Source organism: Chaetodon auriga, chromosome 2 (genome assembly GCF_051107435.1).
Source record: "Chaetodon auriga isolate fChaAug3 chromosome 2, fChaAug3.hap1, whole genome shotgun sequence".
NCBI lineage: Eukaryota > Metazoa > Chordata > Actinopteri > Chaetodontiformes > Chaetodontidae > Chaetodon > Chaetodon auriga.
The window spans coordinates 28,890,943-28,909,974 of NC_135075.1; the positions used below are offsets into that span (position 1 = coordinate 28,890,943).

At 45.2% G+C, this 19,032-nt stretch overlaps 2 protein-coding genes across 2 annotated transcripts; both read right to left on the reverse strand.

Moving 5' to 3' along the window:
• Positions 1–684: 684 nt before the first annotated feature.
• Positions 685–9,574, reverse strand: mcm2 (minichromosome maintenance complex component 2). Its single transcript, XM_076747872.1, has 20 exons — positions 9,519–9,574; positions 8,048–8,232; positions 7,777–7,949; positions 7,374–7,504; positions 7,135–7,273; positions 6,935–7,032; positions 6,668–6,789; positions 5,731–5,938; positions 5,466–5,600; positions 5,048–5,239; positions 4,837–4,930; positions 4,666–4,744; positions 3,986–4,157; positions 3,734–3,860; positions 3,074–3,186; positions 2,534–2,698; positions 2,195–2,269; positions 1,840–2,022; positions 1,571–1,726; positions 685–1,421 (listed from the first exon to the last, which is right to left on the reverse strand). Exons 1-20 carry the CDS (start codon positions 9,522–9,524, stop codon positions 1,311–1,313), a joined length of 2,664 nt encoding a protein of 887 aa, XP_076603987.1. The 5' UTR covers positions 9,525–9,574; the 3' UTR covers positions 685–1,310.
• Positions 9,575–10,659: 1,085 nt separating this feature from the next.
• Positions 10,660–18,951, reverse strand: pigu (phosphatidylinositol glycan anchor biosynthesis, class U). The gene is made up of 12 exons (XM_076745543.1): positions 18,802–18,951; positions 17,663–17,727; positions 17,151–17,210; positions 16,935–16,997; positions 16,572–16,681; positions 16,165–16,265; positions 15,790–15,887; positions 15,422–15,576; positions 14,698–14,841; positions 14,485–14,609; positions 13,441–13,583; positions 10,660–13,321 (listed from the first exon to the last, which is right to left on the reverse strand). Exons 1-12 carry the CDS (start codon positions 18,929–18,931, stop codon positions 13,208–13,210), a joined length of 1,308 nt encoding a protein of 435 aa, XP_076601658.1. The 5' UTR covers positions 18,932–18,951; the 3' UTR covers positions 10,660–13,207.
• Between the last annotated feature and the right edge of the window lie 81 nt (positions 18,952–19,032).

The following is a 19,032-nucleotide window of genomic DNA, read 5'->3' on the forward strand; positions in this document are numbered from 1 at the left end:
CATATTAACATACAGGTTTTTAGTTTTCCTGTAAACCTTTACGTTAAATTGCCAAGTCTGAGGCCCTTTAAGGATGTTCTCGGTGGTGCTTTAGCTAAATGCTAACATTTAGCTCGTCATCATTTTAATGTTTAGCATGTTTAATCTTCACCACTTTCCCTGTGTTAGCTTAGCTTGTTAGCATGCTAATATTTGCATGTTGGGGAAGGGAACTAAATACATTTAGTGAAGTGGAGCTTTGAAGTATTTGTACTTTTGAGTATTTATGCTTTTTTTTTTTTTACTTTTGCTCCACTGCATTACAAAGGAAAATACTATAGTTTTAACTCCACTACACATATAAAGTATATAAAATTAGCCTCACATTAGCTCCACTCCACAGCTGCAAGATTAAAGTGAAGATTATGTCCCACATGATGCTAAAAAAATTTTTAAAAAAACTCCTGCGTTAACGTTGTCCATTTACAGACGTTTAGCTGTTGAATCTACATCAAGCTGCAGAGCTCAATCAGATCAGTTCATGAATGAAGCAGCCTGAGATCTGGACAAAAAGTTGACAAAAGACACATTTAACAATGACAAGTTTAATATCAAAACAGACCTACAATCCAACATCAAGTGACTTCCAACGATAGAAACATCAAACGTTATTTTAACCTCTTTAAGTACTCTGTCTTAATTATCTGCCATGACGAACGGAGGCTTAAGTTCCAAAAAGCTAGAGTCAGTGAGTGAAACGTCCTCCGTCTGAACAGCTGGAAACAGGAATCAGGGGACTTTAAGTGAAACAATGAATCCCGTTTCCTCAACAGGGACTTAAACATGTACATTTATTTACAATCAGCCTCACCTGAGCGCAGAAACAGACCAACACAGCGGGAAGATCATTCTGTGGTGACGCAGCGAAACACGAGCGACGAACATGAGCTGAACCTCTGATCAGAGGCTGTTTCACCATCCTGTGAAGGATCCACCTCTTTCTCACTGCTGCTTTTTCCAGCATTTAAAGCTCCAACAGAAACATTTCTGTGGAGTTTCACCGCTCTGTGATTCCCACTCAGACCATCTATCACAGCCTGCTTCCTCCAGAGGAACAATTTCATACATGTGGAGAAAAAAAGTCCTTTCGGCCATCAGCTAAGACCTAAAGGCGACGCTGCCCCACCCTGGAGTCCAACACGATGGAACCTGCATGTTTTTCCCCCAGTGACCCATTTTGGGGCTTTAAATAGAGCTAATGAAGCATTTTACAGGAGCAGGAGGAGGAAGAGGAGGAGGAGTAAGATAAGGAGGAATGGGCGGTGAGGTTCTCAGAACTGCTGCAGGATCAGTTTCTTCTTCCCGTCGTGGCTGAACTTGTTCGAGCGGAAGAGGTCGCTGTCGTAAAAGGCCGTCAGGTTGTGGATGTTGATCTGTCTCGCCTGGAGGAGGAGGAGGATGAGGGAGGACATGGACAAAAGGAGGTGATTAGAGCTTGGATTCTGTTCTCAGTGGACGGCAGAGGTGGGACAAAATCTTAGAGACATGTAGCATTTAGCGTGTTAGCACGATGAGATGAGCTTGTTGTTACCTTGTCCTGCAGGTCTTTCTCAGGCACCTCGATGGCGTCACTCTGGACTCCGTATCGGTTCCTTTGGTACGTGACCTGCTCGGCCACCAGCTGCTTCAGGATGAAGAGCAGCAGCTCGTTGTTGTCCCTGCGGAAGGCCAGGTAGCGCGCAAACGTCTGGACGGAAACACACACACAGACTTTATGAAGCGTGAAACCAGGAAGCATCGGCGACTGTTCAACTTCACTCTGATGGCGTTTAAACAGAGAATCCGGCGGCGGTCACGCACCTTCCTCATGCTCCTCATGACACTGAACTTCTGCGTGTCGATGAAGCTCTCCAGCATGACCCTGATGGCCATGTTGACGTCGTCCTCCAGGACGTAGTCCCTCAGGTGCATCTTGGCGTGAGCCTCCGCCATGCGGATCATGGACTCGATGTGACGAACTGTGATGGGGATGCTTCCTGTGGCCTGAGACCAAAGCAACATGGCTGATTTTTCAAAGCATTCAAAGCAGCAGCAAAGCCCTTTTCACACTACAGTGGTTTTAATGAATTTGGACCTTGAATGCCATCGTTTCACTTGTTATTTCACCTCCTGTAGATTTCTAAACAAGCGTCAGCGAAAGGTTTGGCGGGCTCACCATCGACTCTTTGCGGAGGTCGCTGTAGATGCGAGCCACCTTGTCCTGGTCCATCTGGTTCAGTTTGGGATGAACCTGCAGGCACAAGAAATCAGTTATTACATTTATGAGCGTTAGACTCCTTTTCTGAACCAAAGACGTGCAGAACTTTTCTTCCCATCAGCATGAAGCCATTTGTTGCCTCTTGGTCTGTTAAAACACTTCCTGACTCATACATAATGCTAGAAGGTGATTAAAAAAATGTTTAAAACCACAGACGTTACAACATTTTGGTAACAAAAACACAAATGACAAACATGAAAATGGGTTTGCGAGGACGTTAAGAGCGCGGGTTCGTACCCGCTCTTTGGCGTAGATGATGTACTTCTTCATGAGTTCCTGGGGAATCGGCGGCACGTCGGACGTGTTGGGCAGAACCATTTCCTCTAAGGCCACGCCCCCTTCCCTGTTGCTAGGGTGATGCTTGATGTGCGAGCCGACCACGAAGCGCGCCAGCATCTCATCCTGTTTGGAAGAAGAGCCAATCACAAGCCAGAGTCAGAATAACTTCCCTCACAGTTTATTGAGCTGCGCCTGTGAGGCGTTCAAAGACCTCCGCTAACACGTCAGGGAAATATTGGTATAGACTGAATACATTTGGCAGTAAAGCTGATAAGATTCCCATTTCTCAGCAAACTTTAGAACCAAAACATGATCAAGTCTGATTCACAATCATTTGAACACAGTCACACAGCAACTACAAGAAAAAACTCATTTTCACTGAGCATCAACTGGAAGGGCAGCAGTTCTTTACCTGCCACAGACAGTAAGGAAAGGTACGAAGGGGTGTGTGTGTGTGTGTGTGTGTGTGTGTGTGTGTGTGTGTGTGTGTGTGTGTACCTGCACGGGGTCGACGGTGTCTCGGACGACACACAGCACATCAAAACGGGACACGATGGGCTCTGTCAGGTCCACGTTCTCGGCGAAGGTCAGGGAGGGGTCGTACCTGCCGCCTGCGAGCGAACAAGCGATGCCTTATTGATTAATGACTCATTCTGAGGGTGCTCAGGGTCAAGGTTTGGTTATTAAGATTATAACTCATGTCCAACATTGACCATCCTTAATATCAATAAGCAGTGATGAGTTTATTGAGGGAAAGCTCTTAGTGATCGGCCTTGTGGTTGTAGATTGTGTTCGTGCAGAATAAGTCGTTTGTATGACGAATAATAAAATCAATATGAGGCGAATCTGCAGGCTGACAAGCAACTAATTAATAGTGAACATGTGGATTATCTCAAGTGTCACATAAATTAGGAAAGAGCACGATGTTTGCGAAAAGCTTCATGTGAATCAACAGTCAACTCTCAAAAGTCTAATGTCAGAGCTGCACTTGAACTCATCATACTGTCTAAAGCTTTGCGACGCTGCAGTGATAAAATAAAACCATGAGCAGAAACGCTGATATCTCTGACAGCTCGTGAATATCGGCTCTTTTTAGCTCAATTTTCATGCGATCGGTGCAGAATTAGCTTGATTTCAAACAGGCGAATGTTTTCGTACCAATGGGGTTAGAGGCAGCGATGACGGTGCACCTGGCCTGCAGCGAGGTGACGATGCCGGCTTTGGAGATGGAGATACTCTGCTGCTCCATGGCCTCGTGGATACTCGTCCTGTCTGCGTCATTCATCTGGAGGACACGGTGGCGTCACATGTTAGCTCATTATGACAGAAAAGCGCCGTCTGCACAGAGTAACCTGTCAGAAGTGGAACAGGAAGCGAGTGCGTTTCACACCCGGTCGTGTCTCGGCTCACCTTGTCGAACTCGTCGATCAGACAGACTCCGCGGTCGGCGAGCACCAGCGCTCCGGCCTCCAGCGTCCACTCGCGGCTCACTGGGTGTCTCTGGACGTAAGCGGTCAGACCGACGGCAGAGGCCCCCTGACCCGTGGTGAACACCGCACGGCTCGCCACCTTCTCCACATACCTGCACACAAAAATCCAACAGGACTACAAGTTTAATTTCAACATTTCACTCTCGCTGAGACAAGAAGATTGATTCCACTCTCGTCTGTGCAGCAAATATGAAACGACAACCAGCACCTGGTTAGCTTAGCTTAGCACAAAGACTGGAAACGGGGGGAAACAGCTAGCCTGGTTCTGTCGTTAAGTTAGAAACAGGAACGTAAAAACGACATGTTTTTGTGATCGTGGACGTTATGTGCGGGACATTTCATGCAGTCTTACTGTCATCGGGAGGTCGTCAGGCAGATTTCAGGAAGTCACTGCTTAAGCTAAGCTAGGCTAAAAGATTGCTAGCATCATATATGTCAGAGATATAAGACTGGCATCACATTTACATCTCAGGAAAACAAGATGATTTGTTATTCCTTCAATGGAGAAATAAAAAACTATGTTTCATCTTTCATTCATCAAACGTTCACTCGTCTGCGGTGTTTCCACCTCTTGGTGGTCATGCACTGGTTGATACGTACTTGAGGAACTGGGACTTGGCGGTTCCCGGGTCTCCACACAGCAGCACGTTGATGTCTCCACGCACCTTGTGTTTCCCACCTGGACGACAGAGCAAACAGCGGCTGAGCGACGGGACGAGCGGGAGGACGCACGGACGTTTGGACGGTCGCTTCAGGCCCGAAGCCGCTTACCTGGATTTTTGGGCTCTCCTCCGAACAGCGACAGCGCCAGGGCTCTCTTGATGTCCTCGTGACCGTAGATGGACGGCGCCATGCTGGCAAAGATCTGCAGATACGACAGAAAGCGAGTTAGCAAACATCTGTGGCGGTAACTCATCTTCGTCACTTAAAAAAGGTTTGACCCCTGAAGTAACCTCAGAGGCCGACTCTAACGCCGCCTCACCCTCTCTCCGATGCGTTCGTCCTTGGACAGGGCGACGATGGCCTTGACGTCTTCGTCGGTCAGCTCGGCCACGGCGACGCCCTCGTCTCTGCGGGTGATGTGGTTGGCCAGGATCACCGTGGCGAACACTGGGAAGCCGTTAGAAACGTTCAGAGAGCCGTCGTAGTTGTTGTGGTAGATGCCTGTCAGCTCCTGAGAAAGAAAATCATCCCGTAATCGTCGTTTTCTTTTCACTGAGAACGTTAACCTGCTCAAAACATTCTGGTTTTTGTCCTGGTTTAAAATATTCTTCATCCAAAATATTGTGGAATATTGGTGTGTATGTAAACGTATGTGGCGAGTGTCGCCTTAAAAACGGATCAGCGACCGTCTCGTGACCCGTCTCACATGTTTTATTCCTGTTCTTAAGTTCACTCACGATCTCGTCTCCAGGCTTGCAGCTGTCCACCAGGTCGGCCAGCAGGATGGCGTCTTTCGAGCGCGGGAGGCGGCCGGCGGCAACCTTACCGGGGCTTTCCTGGATGGTGATTCGCTGGTAGTTCTGGTACACAGTCTGCAGGAGGAAGACGATTGGTTAATCCACGGCGACAAAGACGACGAAGAGAACCAATGAAGCTTTTTCTTCATATTTTCTGCGCAGGATGAAGTTCATCAACATCAGCAAACCAACACGTCCTGCTCACCTCCTCCATGTTGATCTCGAAGGGGCCCTGAGACTGACACTCGGGACAGGAGCCCGGCTTCACCTCCTGGTTCTGGGACTGGAAGAAGGGTCCCAGCACGAAGTTACACTTGTTACAGTTGTACTTGACCATGCCGAGCTGAGGGAGGACGCCGGTGCAGCTGCTCACCACGCCGCTGGTCCGGATCAGCTGGTTCAGGTGGAGCTGCCTGAGGAGGACAGAAGAAGAAGAAGAGTTCGAAAGAGCAGAAAGCTGCAGATGAAGCTGTGGCTCTTTGAGTCGTAGCTTCATTTTATTCACCATCAGTTTAAGCACCGAGTTCAACCTCTCTTGTGTTTATTGCTGTGTGTGGACCTTGAACTCAACATGCATTATTTACTCTTCCATCTGCTCACATCGATCCAGATGTCTGCTTTGCTCTCAGCAGAAAATGATTCATGCCGTGTTTGTGTTTACGGTTCACAGGAAGTCAGTTTTATTTATGTAACCCACAAATTCCACATTTCCAATTATTAGACTTCACAATCTGCAGAACACACGACGCCATCAGGCCTCAGATCCTCAACTCACATTCAGAAAAACACTGCAGGGAAAAAACAAATCTTGCGCTGCGTTCAAGTCACATCAGAGTCATTGTAATTATGAGTTTCCACCATAGAACATCCAAGTCTGAATTACATCTGGGATAAAACTACGACGCCTCACATCAGTCAAACTGCACATTTCAAAGCAATTAAAGCCAAATTTAGTGGAAGTATTGTTAGAAAATAATTCTGAGCATCAGCGCTCACATGACTGACTCAGTGATCAGTGTGTAGTCGTTAGCATCTTTCATGTCTCTATCATCGATCCCACGTGACTTGAACGCAGCATTGGCGAGGATCCCTCTTCCAGGACTGACGCTGAGCAGACAGAGGTGGGAGCAGTAAAACATTACCTGAGTGAGCGGATGTCCTCGACCAACGGCAGGTTGCTGATGCGGACGTGGATCTCGTGGGCAATGCGGTCGTATTTCGGGTACATGGCCAGCACCACTTCTTTAGCTGCTTCATCAAAAACCTGACGGGACACAGACGCCATGTTGGTCCAAACACACACAGGCTGGTTTTTACGGGTCGATTTAGGTCACCTAAACATCCCAAACTTTGTCAGGTGTGAAGGCTGCCTCAGATTTATCACGATGAAACAACAGAAGTTCACTCACCTTCAGCATCTCAGCCGGGGCCTCTGGGAGGAAGTAGGCCAGAACATGCTCTCTGGCTGCGAGGTCTTCATAGTTGACCACCAGACTCTCTTTATTCTCTGGAAGGACACGGCAGGATGTAAGTTCACCCGTTCAAAACCGCCAATCAGATCCACTCGTGTGTGTGTGTGTGTGTGTGTGTGTGTGTTCAGCTGAGCCACCTTTGCACATGTCGCTGATCTTCTCCTTGAAGACGTTGTGGCCGTTTTCGTCAACGTGGGTCCGCAGGAAGTTCTTGAAGCGGTTGTGGATCTCCAGCCGGGGCGCCACCATGGACACCCACTCCCTGACGGTGTGGCCCTGCAGAGCGGGACAAACAGTCAGACCCACAGCTGGAGAAGCACCAGTCCCACCTCTGCACATCCCTTCGCTCTCAGTGCTGCAGCAGCAGCATTCCAACCTTCATGTCCTCCAAGTTCTCGATGCTCTCGATCATCTCCTCTTCCTCTCCATCTGCGACGCCCTCTGCTGCCCGCTCAGCCAACCGCCTCCGCCGAGCCGCCGGGCGCTCGTCGTCCTCGTCTTCGCTGTCTGCGGTCAAACGAAATGAAATCTAATTAAATCCCCACTCAGACGTGTCCCATCACGCCTCCTTTCCTGCAGCACGTCTGTCTAACATCTGTTTCTTTTATGAACTCAAACACAATCGAGTGAAACAATGTCGAGCTCAACATGTAAAAAATTCATATTTATGGATTTTGAAACTCCTCTTAGTTTTCTTTGTCTTGTGTTTGGGGAATAATCGCGCTCTGAGTTTTGGAACTAAAGCTCCCGTCAGCACTGTGCCTCCGTGCTCTCCTCACCGTACAGCAGTCCTCTCCTCAGCCGGCCACTGATGCCCTGCTCCCTGTCCCTCCTCCTCATGGCCTCCTCGGCGGCGGCCCGGGCTCCGGGCGACAGCTCCGACAGATCCTCGTCATCCAGGTCCAAACCCTCTGCCTCGTACTGATCCAGGGCCGGGATGGCTACGTAATCCCTGAGCAGAGTCGGAGGGGAAAAAGACTCATCAGGTCCCAAAACTTTAACAAGTGAATCTGCATTTGAAAATGGGAACAAATCCATCCTCGTGCTCACCTCTCCATCCCGTCCCCGATCAGCTCCTCCCCGTCCTCCTCCTCTCCGGGCAGCTGACTGTCCCCCAGCAGCCCCTCCGACTCGTCCTCGAAGGGCGGCAGGTCTCGCCCGGGGCTGGAGGTCGGGTCGCCCCTCCGGGAGGCTCGGCTGGGGCTGGTGGCCATGTGGTACGACTCGGAGGAATCCTGTCCGCAGCACACAATCAAAGTACACCACGTTATCTACCTGACTAACAGTACTAGTACACAGAGTCTGAGCGTCATCTCACAGTTTTCAGTGCCTGTAGGTTGAAGTCAGTGTTTTCTTCAGTCCTCAGATTTTATTTCAGTTTGCTTGATTTGTTGCCGTCTGCTCTGTTTTCTTTCTCATCTCCCCTTTAATGTGAAATTTTTCATTTGTACATTAGCTAAAACTAACCATCTTATTTTAAGACCTAATGAATCATTGTGACCAGCGGTGTAAAGTAACTGAGTACATTTACTTTAGAGGTACTTGTACTTGTATTTCTACTTGTCATTATAGTCCACTGTCATGGAAATATTGTGTTTGTCAAAATGTAAATTTGACATTCATAATGATCAAATAATTCAATATATAAGACTGAAGCTGAGCTGCACAATAAGAGCTTCACTTCTTTGAATGCAGTACTTGTACTTGTAAGTGTATTTTTTAACATTGTGGTATATATTCAAACATTGCTTTTAATATGTGGAAAAAATAAATGCACTCTAGCAATTAGTTTGCAAATCTTCACCTGTTCTCACTCATCACTTTAACAGTTTCTGCCTTGTTTTAAGTCACGTTTCCCTTTTTAAAACCTGCGTTGTTGTGTCTCTTCTTTCCACACGCGACAACAAAGCCTGAAATGGACATTTACTTCAGCAGAGGACGAGTTTGTCTTCCATCACAGTTCGGAATCGTGAATTTAAAGTTACCAGATGCTTTAAAAACCCTTAATTTCCTTTGACACAGCTGACAACAAACCGCCACGGTAACTGACAGAGATGCAGGGAGCGAAGCCACGAGGTTAAACCGAAGATAACAACATGACACGAGGGAGAACGAGGAGAGAGTTTTTAGTTTCGAGGGTTTTACACGTTTTGTCCATGAATCTGTAGAGTTAATGTCTGATGCTTTATCGACAGTTAGAGGCTAACAAAGAGCCACATGGCAAGAATGTTTTTCTACAGGAAGAAGACAAAGACGACAACAACAACAAGAACAACAACAACAGCAACATGATTATTGATCATGTGAGCAAAAGTCAAATTAACGTTAATGCGTCCAGTTCAGCGCAGGTTTGACTTTAAAGGCGTTTTAATGTGAAGTTCAGTCAGTGATTCAGCGTCACTGTCAAACAGGAAACTCGAACTACAAACAAACATGTGCGGAGTTTAACTCCTCTCTCCTTCAGCTGACGCACCAAAGCCGACAGTCAGACATTTTGTCCAGTTTAACGGTTTTAACTCACCGCCATTGTTCCGCGTCTGCTCTTCTCTGCGTCCTGGAAAGAAACCTCTTCTTCCTGCCGGCAGTCGCTTTTCGCGCGAAACGATCACGTGACACTCAAAGCCCGCGAAAAGTAATGAATATTTAAAACCGCCACTGACGTTCTGTCTTCTTATTGGCAGGTTCGTTTAACAGGGGCGGGGTCTTAACGTGCCTCAGCTTGGTTTTATTTATCCCCGCAGGGAGGCTCGTTCACTCGGTGGGGTGGAGACAGTCGATCTGAGGCTGTGTGACCTGGGAGTGTCGGCGGGACACACCGTGCTTCAAAACAAACTCGCCCTTCTCTAAGCGTTGGAGCAGGGGCGGGGTTTATGACGTATTATTTTTTTCCCGGGAATATTTGGCCGCGTTCAAGTACTGAAAGAAACTGCCGGCCGCATTCCAAAATGTTTAATTTCTCTTGTTTTCCTTCCTTTTTCACCAATAAAGTCACATTTCAAGAACAACATGCAGGATTTGTGCCTGTAGAAACGTCAGAATAATAATATCGATGATACTTAATAATAAATAGTCCACATTTGCACGTGACTGATAATTTTAAATTCTTAAGTTTTAAACATGACCAAAGCAGTATAGTCTACAAGTAAAAACATATGGATGAGCTCCAATTTAAACAACCATGTACTGATAATTTTAAACACATTGTATTCCACAGAGTGTCTGTACGTATTAAAAAGTCTTAACAAGTATATTTAATTTCCATAAAAAGGCAGAAAACATTGAAAGTCTTAAATTGAATTTACAAAAGCATGAAATGCTTCAGTATGTCACTGCAGGAGACATTCGACGCTTTAAACTAAAAGCAGTGTTCTGTCTTGCTGAACCTCAACCCAGCCTTACGATAACCTCTAGTTATGTCTATGACGCCTAACTTTAATCTAACCTACAGCTTTTTGAGCTCTGATGTGTTTGGGTTGTTCAAAGCTTAAACCCACCTTCACACCTGCCGTAACATGCTATTCATTCTGGTATGAAACGCTGCTGCGCTCACATCTAACGTTCAGTTTTCTGCGTGGATAAAGACAAAAGAGAGAAAAAAATGCAAATTATGATTCATTACAACCTCACACACGCGTCAGTGCTGACAATTAAAAACAGACAGGTGAAACCAACACCTCAAGTTTAATAATCATTAGATAAGATCGTCCCGTTCACACTCTGCATTTTAATATCATTCACAAAACAAAATAAATTCATTTACACAGTATCAAAACAACACAGGAGCTCCTCCTTTTCTGAAAAAAACTGAAATAAAAATTAAATCTCTGTAGTGCAGCAAATAAATAAATATCACAAATTGATTTTCACTCATTGGTCTCAAAACGACGACGGTCGACTGGTTTAAAAAACATGGAGAAAGAAACTGAAGCGACTCGTTTCGACAGTTTCGGATGTTTTTCGCTGCTTTGTCACAGATCTTACTGTCACTTCACATGAAAACCAGCTTAAATCATAAATGTTTTTGCTCATATTTAGCCGCTGAGGTTGAAGTTCAATCAGTGGCTCTTCTTTTTGTGAAAGCTGTTGATGCTTATGTCATTATTTTCACAGGGAGGCCAAAAGAAGCCAGTTATTAAACAAAAACATTCATCTGTGGACTTCATATTCTAAAATAAAGCCGAAGCGTCCCAACACTGCTGAGGCTGTTTAAGGCTGATTTTAAGGGTTTTAAGCAGATGTGTGTCTGTAATTTCTGCTAAGGGCACAAATGTTTGTTAGCATGAAACTCTTCATTACAGTCATCGTTTCAAGATTCCAGATTAAAGACAAAGAGAATCAAATGGAAAAACACCAAACACACAAGCGGGGGTGCGTCCCAATTCCTCACTACACACTAAATCAGAGCAGGCTTTGAATATGTAGTGTGGTCATACTGTATGCTCAAAAAGTCAGTATGAGGTATTTTCATTCTTGAGTGCTGTTGATGGACACAATTCCCCCACAATGCAGTGCAAAAAGGAAATGGAGGAGCGCAGGAGGAGAACAAAACAATGAAATATTCACTCTTCAAACAGACGTCTGCTCTCTGTGTCTGAAGTTTAACAGTGAGATGATGCATGTATCGCATCATCTCCTGTTAGTATAAAACAGTTTGTTAACTTTTTACATGCTAACAGCTAAAACAGTGAAGTATGATGGTTAGCACGTAGCACAGACTGTCAGTCAGTGCAGAGCAGACTTGGGACACGCTGTGAGGACACTGAGGTGTTAAACTGCATACGAGTTTCCTGTTTGAATCTTTTTAAGTTTAGCATTTTGGGAAAAAAAATGGCTGGATAGACTGACACCACTCTCAGACGAGCAGTTGGTTAGCTTAGCTTAGCATAAAGAGTGAAAACGGAGGGAAACAGCTAGCCTGGCTGTGACCCAAAGATAAAAAAACACTGATTAACACGATGCCCCACAGAGTAAAAACAACACGCTGCTCTGCTGAGGTCATGTGTCATCTGGTCTTGGCTGGAGCGGAGAATCCAGGAAGTTACTGATCTTTATGCTAAGCTAAGCTAAGTCCTTTACATGAGAGCACTGAGTTTGACGAGTAAACTCGTGGACTCTGAAACACTTTGACAGGTTTATGGTCGGGGAATGATTCATTTTAAACGTTCAATCTTAATTTAACAATAATGTCATTATATTAACTTTGATCATGCACGCAGACATAAAGACAAACATGAAACTTTATCTGTTGGTGATTCACTTGGTGGCACATTATGAGGCCAAACTTTGATTTCTAGCTGGAATTGTGTCCTTTGTTGGGGGTTAAAAATGTGATCTTAGCAGCCTTCCTCTCCACGCGGATCCTGAACTTAAGCACTCGTTCAAACACATTCACTGTTGTCAGATTTGCTCTCGATCAGGTGATCGTGGGAACCGTCTGATCACAGATCCAGTTAATTTCTCACACACCGTGGATGAGGTTAGTATCGGTTTGACTGGTTTTCGCTTGAGATGAGATGCAACACTGATGATCTAGAGTTTGTTCACTAAAGAGCAGATTGTGTGAAAATTGTGTGAAAGGCAAACATGAAGAAAGTGATCAGGAAAACATGAAACAACACAAAACATGAGCTGGATATCAGGAATTATCCAATCAGAGGCAGTTTCCCACATTTTCATTATTCTGTTGGTGTTTAAAGAGGAACGAGGCTTTGAGATCCTCCCCCACATTTCCTTCCAGAAAAAAAAAAAAAAAAGAGAGGTGGTGCTTCAAAATAAAAGCCCAGGACAGAGCTGTAGGATGAACAAAATAAAAGTCTTCTAGAGCGGCGGTCAGGAGGAAGAGGGCTTCAAAATAAAATCCACCCTCGCAGGTGAATCTTCCAGGTAGAGTGAGGCTTCAAAATAAGAGCGCTCCAGAGGAAAAAGTGAAAAGATGTTCAGCTGTTTGCTTCACATGGCGGGAAGCAGGTTTCTGCACCCGCCCCTGCACGCGTCTGTCATGTAGTATGTTGTGACTTGCAGTTTGCATATGACGTTGTACCAGACACACTTTCTGCACGTGTGCTAATGTTCTGTCTGAGGAGCAGAAAGGCTCCTGAGTCTTTTATCCTCCTCAGTTTGTGTTTGTTCCCCGTGAGGATGAGCGAGGCCTCGGCAGGTTCCCTCCTGGTGGAGGCTGCCGGCCAGGTGGCGAACGTATACCAGTGTGTTTTATTTGAGGACGAGTGTCGCCTCGGAGCCGTCTTTCCTCTTCAGATAGAGTCCGTAACTGAGATGGTGTTCCCTCCTCAAGAAAGCGTAGAAATAATCAGACACCAGCAGAATCTGAGGGGAAACAAGTGTTAGATACTGAACCTCATTCAGTGTTTTCCTACTGTAACATGTCACAACGTCTGCAGCGAAAAAGACCCATGAGCGAATCCCCGCTGTCCAGACCGTCCTACCTGTGCCACGTTGAACAGCAGCGTTATGGCGTAGTAGAAGTTGGAGTTGGCGCTGCCGGCGTAGATCCAGAGGTGCCAGAGGACGGGAAACAGAGCCGAGCAGGCCAGCAGGACGCAGGACACCAGGAAGATGTTCCTCAGGACTGAACAAAGAGAGAAACCAGGACAGAGACGGTTTGTGTCAACACGTTCAGCCTGAAATTCATGTTTAATGCTTTGTTGTATCAAAAGAAAACATCACAGATGATAATAAATTTCATTTCAATGCAACATTTGCTTTACAGTGTTTAAATCTCAGCCTGTTTGTCACTTTCTTAGGCTGAAATATCTCAACAACTGTTGGATGGACAGCTGTGAAATGTGCTGCTGCACACATTCTCAGCTCCAGGAGGATGAATTTTAATGGTTTCACTGGTGGCCTGTTGTTCCGTCTGCAGCCACCAGGAGGCCATCATTTCCACTTGCCTAACACTTAAAACTGACGACTGAATTTAATCATCTTCGGCTTCACTTTGACAGATTACATCAGATCTGTGTAAAAACAACATTTTAATGGATTCGTGTCGGATAAAATAAAGCCGATCTGTTCTCTCCTGTTCTTCTCAGCCTGCAAGTGTTAAAAAGCTGCTCTCTTTTATGACAGCCGGCCTCGACAGTGTGAGCATTTCGCTGCAAGTGATAATAAGTGTGTGAACGTGAAAAATTTGCACTGGCAGAATACACAGATTCCCTTCAAGCTCCAACACCAATCCATCATCAAGTCTGCTGCGTCTCGTCTCTGTTGCTGTGTTCAGTGTATATTTATTTTTATTATGTATGCTGAGCACAAAAAAATCTTTCTGGATGAATTAAGTTCATTCTTAAATTGTCATTTTCACTTGGAAATTCTCATTTTCAGGTGGATCAGACTCAGTATTAGAGGACTCCGATCGGGGAGTCTAAACATCAGCAGCTACATGCTAAACGTTAGCTTGTTAACCTCCATCCAAAGCTGAAAACCAGGTGGTGAAAACCCAAAATGACAACTGCTGAAGGAATACTCACATCTGTGTAGGTGACTCCAGACAGGGAGGAAGGCCAGGTAGAGGGCGATGTCTCCCACAGTGGGGTAAGACTTAAAGATGGAGATCACAGCTAACTGCATGAAGATCAGAAACACTGGATGCTCCCTGTAACACATACATTTGTAAGCAAATTCAGCCTCTGAATTGCATGAACTGAAGCACAGATGGTGTGCCAGAGAAGCAGAGCACTCACTTGAGTTTGATGGACAGAGGGATGGTGTAGAAGAAGACATTGATCTGGAAGACGCAGAGGAAGAAGAGGCGGAAGTGCTCAAACATCTCGGCGAAGAAATACCAGAAGAGGCCGATGTTCGGGGTCAGGTCGGGTACCGAGAGACTGCAGGGAGGAAAACACGTAAACATGAACACATGATGTGAATGAACAGGGAAAAAAGAAGCTTGTCAGCGCTCTCTGGTGGACAGACGCTGTGTTCAACTGAAACATATACTGAAATCAATTTTAACTTCGAGGAGCTAAAATGTCAGAAGAACATCGTCAAAACTTCCATTCACTTGACTTTGATCCTGAACAATAAAAAAAATCTCACATCCAAAACAGATTTTCTCTCCAGTTTCTGTCACGTCTGTACAGTCAAACATCACAGAAACATCCAACAGTTACATTTGCTATGACCTGATGTGTTTCTGAATACGTCGTCCTCTGCGTCGACACCTGGTATGAATGAGCGTTCGTTATCTAGATTCTGCCTGCGCTGAGATCACATCTCAGTATGTAAATCTGTTATGGAAAGTCAGCGAGTCCAGACCGCTGTTAGTATCATCAAAATTACAATATGGCAAACATTCAACACGACTCATATCGCTTCATCCGTCAAAATGATCACTTTGTTTTGCATATTATTCAGTCCTAACGGGTGTCTTTCATCTTTGGCTCAATCTTTCAGTTCGTCACTCACATGAAGCCGTAGACGGACGGCAGGTAGTCCCACGAGCCGAGCAGGAAGAAGGAGAGACAGACGATGACGAACAGGCTGCCCAGGTACATGAAGGCGTACTGAGCGATGAGCCACCAGAAGCTGAACCGCCGAAAGTTCACGGGGATGTACTGACGCTGGGGGAGGAGAAACGGCAACGTGGAGAGGCGTCAATCAAAGGTACGCACCCAGGACATGATATTCCAATGTTTAAAGAAAGACAGAGAGACACGGGGAGAGGGGCTCTGAGGGAAGGGTGAGAGAAAGGAGAAAGAGGACAGAAAACAGCAGGAAGTGGGAGAGACAGAAAAGAGTGAAAAACGCATGCGTCCATTCACACGTTAACATACCTGCATCAAATACAGCAGCGCTGGAGCACACAGAGTGAGAGGATAGATGGACTGATATGTGGCCAAGGACAGAAAAATGGCACTCAGCAAGACATTTTCTGCAACACAAACACAGAATGATTCAAACCAAACAATCGCTGCATGTTTTTATTGCCGCTTTAATTTCAAGTTGCTCTGGAAAAGAGCTTCAGCAAAATGCCTGAAAACTAAATTTAAGTATTTCAGACAGTAAATGCATTAAAATATTACTTATTATTGATATTTTTAATTAGAAAAAAACAGAAAAGAGTTCCACTCAGGCAGAAACTGGAGTGATGGATCCAAAAATGCCTTCAGAAAACTCATGTGAGGCTTGCCGTTAAAGTCCAGCGTTACCCTTTATTGTAGCGAGGATGAAGAGGGCGATGACAGCGTTGTTCAGGCCGCAGGTTGACTTGGCAACGCAGGACAGGATGGTGAACGGGTTCAACAGGTAACTGCGAGAGAAGAAGAAAATGTGATGACAGAACTTCACGGATACTTCTCTGATACCACCAGGCACTAAAATGTTTTACAGACACAGTCATGCCCGCAGCAGCTAAATGCTAATGTCAGCATGCTAACATGCTCACAGTGAAAATGCTAACATGCTGATGTTTAGCAGGTTAAATGTTTACCATGGTCACCATCTTAGTTTCAGACTGCAGGATATCAGCCTGTAGAAGGTCCAATCTAACAGATGTGGGAGTTTGCTGTGTGGAAACATGCTCGGTTTGAATGTACTGGGAGGTGGTGGTACTTACAACATGGCCACTTTCAGAGGGATGTAGTACATTTCTTTGGGGCTTCTGATGAGCTCCAGACAGTCGAGGGGGTAACGGTCGGCCTCCAAGGCAAACTTCTGCTTTCTGAACTGAAACAGCACATTAAATATGTCACTACAAGCACAACGCAAGAAAAATACCAAATAACACGCTGAACGGCAAAGTTTTAGTTTCATTTTCTAATAATAAATCCATGTCTTAGAATATGGTTGTAACATATTTCACATACAGCTGATGATCATACATTGTCCAAATCATCATATCAACACGTGTAAATTGAAATTCCCTTTAATATAGAAATGTTTTCTCTGTATTTTTGGAGACACTTTAGTGTTTTCTTACCACTTGTTTGTTGTACTCCGTCACTGCCATGTAGAGCGCCACCGCAGTGACCACGTCAGCCAACTACAAAAAAGACAGAACGAGCAGCTGAGCCTCTGAAACGTTAAAGATCACCTTTATACCTGGTGCTCATGCTGCGCTGCAAATATTCAGACCAAAATGTCACTTCTGGATTGGCTTCCTGTAAAATCAGATGCTCCTCGTCTTCTCACTCACCATAAATGTTATCTCTGCGTAGTCCACCACGAAGTGAAAGAGGTAAATGATGAGCGGAGTCTGAAGAGAAAAGAAGAAATTAGGGATGAAGGCGCTCAAATCAAATGTTCTGTAGCTACAACAACTCTGCTAATCGATATCGTCCCACCTCACCTACGTGATGTCACTTCCTGTGAGTCTGACTTACAGGCAGCCAACAGAAACAGAAAAGCAAAATGCATCTCTGCCAGCTGCTTTTAATGGTGCTTTCAGACAAACTTCACACTAAATACATTCAAGTTATTCTAGCAGAAATGCGCCTTTTTAAATGGTTTCATCCTGATCCATGCCGTGCCACCAACAAGGTAGGCAAAAGGCAAAACCGAGGGCAAAGAAAGCCCTGAGATCTTATTAATCAGGGGGTAATGAAGGTGACTCAGCTGAGCTTATGAACATTTCTTATGAACTCGTCCTCTCTCGTGAGCTGGGGCTGGGGGCGACATCATGCAGGTATACGTGTGTGCTTCTCTCACCTCATGGAAAACATCTCCAGAGTACGGTGAGACTCCCAAGTCAAGCAGAGCCAAACCTTCAACCACTGCAAAACAAACAAACAAAAAAAAACCCTGTCACAGAGGCAGCTGTTCAGGTTTGGGCTGTTCTGTCATAACGTTTCTCTCCTCCGCATGCAATCAGCGACAGAGCCTTTCCACAATAATGCAACTTCCTGTTACAACTGCCAATGGACAATTCATGAAGGGCTGTGGTGTTTCCACATTATTCACTCACTGTGTCTCATGTAGTGTGTGTGTTAAGTCATTCTATGCCTTTATATGAAAACCTCAGTGTGGCCCAACAAACAGCCGCACCTTCACATCAACGCTGAGCACCACAGCTGGAAAGGCCAACAAAGGATCCATATTTACATAAAACGTTTATTTCCTTATGATTGAAGTGTTTTACCTCCTCTTATTCTGATATGTTGGATTTTAAACTGCTGTTTTGTTTCTTAATATTTTGTGTGGACCCAAAGACAACGGGATCCATTTTTATTGCTATCTTTGTATTGATTTTATTCATTTTAACTTTATTGTGTACTCAGTGTGTCCTCTGTTTCTTCTTCTTTTAAACACTAATATTCCTGTTTGTTCAACTTCAACCAGCAGACAATAAAGAGAACTGTAGAAAAGACTCAGTCTCAGTACCACTGTGGAAATATTAAAGGTACAATATTCAACATTTGACTTCGATAAAATGAAAATGGCTTATTATAAACAGGTTACAGTGTCAGCTGATAAATGAGCCCAGCACAGTAATATATGCAGTATTTGTACTCGAATGAAGTATCAGTGCTTTGAAGTGGTGCGTTGGAGTATTACTGCTCTGAGTGCAGACGCTGGTGCCCTGCTGTTGGCTGTTCCACACAATGAGGATCTCCGTTAGGAAACAACGAAATACGAGTCTAAGCTAACTTAACAGGGCTGCGAAATACCCCTAAATGCAGCGTTGGTGAGCTTTCTAAACGTGGACAGCAAAGCTAGCTTTTTGTAGCAAAACCGGTTTGACGTTACCGACTTTAAATTACCGGGTAACAGAGCCGAGGTGAGGAAGCAACTGGAGCGGCGTTTCAGCGTCAAAATTGACCCAATAAAGGTGCTACAACCCGGCTTACCTCTTTTCCAGGCGGTCAGCGGAGACACCACCTCCACCCTCTCCGCAATTAAGTCCGCTAAACTGGATCTGTAAAGAGCTGCACGGATTGTAACAGCTAAAATCAAAAGTAGTGTCAAGGGAGCCGCCATCTTGACAAGGAAGCCCTCTCCGCCCTGCGAGGTGCACGACGGGAAATTAAGTCTTTCGTTACAAAGGAAACTGAATGGAACCTGAAATAAAATAAAATAAA

Bases quoted from the DNA above. Each gene is read 5' to 3' on its own strand.
- mcm2 (XM_076747872.1), bottom strand. The intron at 6,790-6,934 runs GTGAGTGAACTT...GTGTCCCGTCAG, and splicing joins CCCCGGCTGAGATGCTGAAG to GTTTTTGATGAAGCAGCTAA. The intron at 1,727-1,839 runs GTGCGTGACCGC...GTTTCCGTCCAG, and splicing joins TCATGAGGAGCATGAGGAAG to ACGTTTGCGCGCTACCTGGC.
- pigu (XM_076745543.1), bottom strand. From the start codon at position 18,931: ATGGCGGCTCCCTTGACACTACTTTTGATTTTAGCTGTTACAATCCGT. The intron at 16,682-16,934 runs GTAAGAAAACAC...GTGCTGTTTCAG, and splicing joins CGGAGTACAACAAACAAGTG to TTCAGAAAGCAGAAGTTTGC. The intron at 15,577-15,789 runs GTATGTTAACGT...CTCCTCCCCCAG, and splicing joins CGCTGCTGTATTTGATGCAG to CGTCAGTACATCCCCGTGAA.